General features: G+C 36.8%; 1 protein-coding gene across 1 annotated transcript; it reads left to right on the top strand.

The window, feature by feature from the left end:
* The first annotated feature begins 2,450 nt into the window (after window positions 1-2,450).
* Window positions 2,451-3,693, top strand: LOC104109228 (uncharacterized protein At4g22758-like). The gene is made up of 2 exons (XM_009618453.4): window positions 2,451-3,208; window positions 3,322-3,693. The coding sequence occupies exons 1-2, from the start codon at window positions 2,812-2,814 to the stop codon at window positions 3,519-3,521; spliced, it is 597 nt and encodes a 198-aa protein (XP_009616748.1). The 5' UTR covers window positions 2,451-2,811; the 3' UTR covers window positions 3,522-3,693.
* Window positions 3,694-4,115: the final 422 nt, after the last annotated feature.

Here is a 4,115-nt window from a genome sequence, read left to right as displayed (position 1 = left end):
CATCCATAGTCGTTGTCATCGTCCATGCTAGACAGCAAAGCATGGTGGCCACGCTTGCAGATGTTTATCAGTCTCCCGCGAAAGATTTTGGGAGAATAGAGATTCATCATATGAGCTAAGGTTAGTTCCTCTCCAGTTTTCTGGCACAAGCATTGAAGACATGTGACCGTCCTCCACACTGAAGGACTTACTTGTGCCAAACATACTTGGTAGTGAAGGCAAAACTCCGCAATCACAGAATCATGCTCTTCACTCAAAGAAAACACACCCAAAGTAAAATTATACTTGTAAAAGTATGTAAAATCTTCCTTGGGAAGGGTCACTCATTCCGATAGATCAGGAGCAATGATAACCAACTCATGGCAGCGGCAGTCTTCCTTCACAGCAGGAATACTGGCAGGACGAATGGAAGAAGGGTACCTACTAATAGCCCATGTACGAGGGTTAGTAGTAGAAAATTTCTCTTCAAGGTCCTTTGTGGTACCGAATTTTCTTGGGATGATGAAACCAACTGTTGGAGGAGCAGAGTCCTCGACTTTATTCTTGTTCTTTGAAGAACCAACATGCTTGGAGAAAGAAGCCATTGAATAAGAAGAAGGAAAAGGTTTTGTGTTTGAAAAGAATTAGAGAAGGGATGGAAAACAAAGATGCAAATCAAGAGCTCGACAAATTATGAAACGCAAAGGAAAAGAATAATGCATAAAAGTAAAATTTTAGCGGCTAAATTCATGGCCATGATTACCTCGATAATCGGCAAAAGTTGTGCTGAATCATGGGATGACGCGTGTTCGGGGTATTCAATACTGAGAGACGTGCGTCTAATCAACTGTCAGGAACCTTCATAGGGAGTTATAGTAATTCCCGACAAAAAAGTATTTCTACCAACTTCCCGGTAACACAAAATTATGTCACCGGAAAGCAAAGGGACTATCTGTATAGAGTGAAATATGATATGACACGTGGTCGTCTAAAGGGAGGACACGTGGAACCCAAGACAGGGATGGCCGAAGACCGAACACAACCATTCCTCTTGTCACAAAAAAAGATAACGTTCATAAAGGTGTGATACATGCTCTGCGTCCGGTAGCATTTAATAGGGAATATTTTGTAGCATTAAGGGCAACGATCTATTACAGAGAATTTAGCATTTATATTCACCGTTACGTCTTCATCAATGACCCTCATAATTGACATTAAAGGAAGATACGATCCTAGGATCTCCTTCCCTAAACATAGCTATAAATAGTGAGCTCAGTTATCATTGTAAGGGGACGAATTTTCTCGCAAAACTTATACTATATTCTATATAAAGCTTAATACAATCTTATTTTCTTGCTCTTTGATCTCATCATTGCTGTGCCCGGAAACCTTGTTCCCGGAACTGTCACCTCTGATGTTTCATCTACATTTCAAGGCTAAGTATTATACATTTCTTCCATTATTGCAATATTTCAGGATCAAATTAGTTCACTTGTCTAGAAACCACATACAATTCAACTGTACTGTTTTACGGGTATACAAAAATAGGAAGAAAGATTCACATAAATGTGCTTGCTATAAGCCAAACGATTCAGATCCCCACTAAAGATACATATGTAAATCAACACCAAAGAAACAACAAAAACATAACGAATTAATTAACGTAATAAAAAATAGAGTAGAAAGAACGAATGCTTAACCTCAACAAGTATGCAATAATGCAAATAGTCAAAATTATGTTGTGTGCTTTACACAAGGTAGCCGTGAAGTTTTTCTTTGTGAGGTTTTAGGATTTGTTTCGAATGAATCTAATAACAAAGAAAAAGACTCGAAATCCTAAAAACGTGATTTTCTTGTGTTATATATTGTTACTTTTCTTTTGCAAATATGGTATATTAGATAGTTCAAATAAGAAAAAATTTAATATGTTGATTTTGAATTTCTAAATATCAGAAGAATAATTAAATGATTATTCATAAATATTAGGAAGAATAATTAAATGACTATTTTATTCAATGTGAACTCCATTATAAGAGGGTAAAGAAGGCAAACGACTTTTCATTAAGGCTAGTATAGATAGTTTAAACATTTTTTAATTATCAAAAAGTGTAATCTATCACTATATCTTTTATCTAGTTTCTAATAGTATAATCTGTATCTGAAGAAAATAAAAGTTGATATTCCAGTTGAGATCGAAAATTAGAAGAATGAAACCATGCTATGAACTTCTGTCTTTTTAAAAAATGTGATTATTATTATTATTATTATTATTATTATTATTTTAATTTAATTAGAAACATGGAGATGACATTAGAAAAACTGACAGCCAAACAAGTCAGAATTGAGCATAAACTTTTTGAGGCGTAAAATTAATCAAAAGGAACCGATAACTTGTTATCACCGGTGATATTTGTTTTCTTTTAAAGAAAATTCTTTTGTCCTTATGAACTGTAATTACCGGTTATAGGTTCACCTAATAATGGAAGGATCAAAGGGCTTTCTATAATGCAGCTTCTTATCTTCATCCACAAAAATCCCCCATATAAATAGGAGTGTACCTCCCCTCCATTTTCTTCATTCTTTTCGTCAATGTTAGTTTAACTTATTTTCATATTAGCCCCTCTAGTTCATCTAAATTACGCTTCGACCACTCTGGTTATGTTCGCTGCCGTTCACCGGGAAACTGAGAGCCACCTCTCTGTGCCTGCTCTCGGCTTCCCTAGCCCCAGATTCTTCCTCTACCGCCGCCTCGGTTAACCAAAAAACAAAATCAACAAAAAAATCTATACTTACGTATAAATATATAGTACGATATATTCAAACGATACGATAATGCCTTCTCCGAGAAATCACCGGAAAGGTACTGACGAGAAGAATCGAAAAGGAAAGTTATCGGAGAAATCAATGTCGTTTCACGGACAGAGCTCGGAGAGCACAACGCAGTTGCTGCGAAGGCCACGAACAGTACCGGATTTGCTCTCCGCCGGTAGACTTGCCGCCGGAACCTCGCCGGAAGTGAAGGACCGGCTGAAGTTGACGAAGTTACTGTTAAATGTAACGATTCAGAGGAGTCTCGGTGCTGTGCATGTTTTAATATCGCTCGAATCGACGGTTGAGGACCTTATCGCCGCCGCTATCCGACAGTACACGAAGGAAGGACGGCGGCCGGTACTTACCTCCGGCAATCCTACCGATTACGATCTTCATTACTCGCAGTTTAGCTTAGAAAGTGAGTAAGAGCCGTTTGATTGAATGTGTGTAAATCTGAACAGTAATTCTACTGCTTTTGATTGGATAACAAAACTAATTAGTATTTTCATTTCTTTGAATGGTGGGATCCAGGTTTGAACAGAGAGGAGAAGCTGATGGGATTAGGTTCAAGGAATTTCTTTTTGTGCCCAAAGAAGTCAAATGCCGAAAGTGCTGGTGCTGTAACGACGTCGTCTTCTAGTTCTAGCTGTGCAAAGCAAGCTGATACGGCTACTGCTAGTGCTACCAAGATAGCCTTGCCTTGGCTTAAATTCATGGATTTCTTGCGCTAGAAGTTCGAGATTATTGTATACAACATATTATACTATAGATGAAAGTTAGGGAGGTGATTAATTAAGATTTAAGACCACCTCAAAATTTAGAATAATGTTTACCTATTAGATTTAAAATCTTTATATGTTTGCACATTACATGCCTGTTTAAGGTCAACTATTTTCCTATCGACCTTGATGTTGCAGTATGGTACCATCTTAGGACCAGTGGCAAACCAGGATTTTCAGGTCAAAATATTAAAAAAGTAAGTCCACGAAAAAGCAAATAAGTGTTAATATATAATGTATATACATTAAGAAAATACTCAGTTATACGACTGACCTTGAATACATTTGGCTTCGCTACTTCTGGAGATAAATTCAATAAGTTTATCAAGAATTGTCAGAAAACTCAGACATAAGACTCTGACTTTTAATTTTTGTTTCTCGTTCTTATTGGTTTCGAGCTATTAGTTGAATTATTTTTTTGATTTCATTCTTTTATCCATTTAATTCACAATCACAAAAGAAGGAAGGGCCTCTAGTCTATTAGCATCTCCAATAGTAGGTAAAATGAAACAGTGCAATAGTAAACTGGTGCTTATGAATTGGCAT

This window comes from Nicotiana tomentosiformis, chromosome 11 (genome assembly GCF_000390325.3).
Source record: "Nicotiana tomentosiformis chromosome 11, ASM39032v3, whole genome shotgun sequence".
Taxonomy (NCBI): Eukaryota; Viridiplantae; Streptophyta; class Magnoliopsida; order Solanales; family Solanaceae; genus Nicotiana; species Nicotiana tomentosiformis.
The sequence above is the reverse complement of the archived record's forward strand: the minus strand, read 5'-3'. Positions and strand labels throughout refer to the sequence as shown.

Bases quoted from the DNA above. Each gene is read 5' to 3' on its own strand.
- LOC104109228 (XM_009618453.4), top strand. From the start codon at position 2,812: ATGCCTTCTCCGAGAAATCACCGGAAAGGTACTGACGAGAAGAATCGA. The intron at 3,209-3,321 runs GTGAGTAAGAGC...GGTGGGATCCAG, and splicing joins CTCGCAGTTTAGCTTAGAAA to GTTTGAACAGAGAGGAGAAG.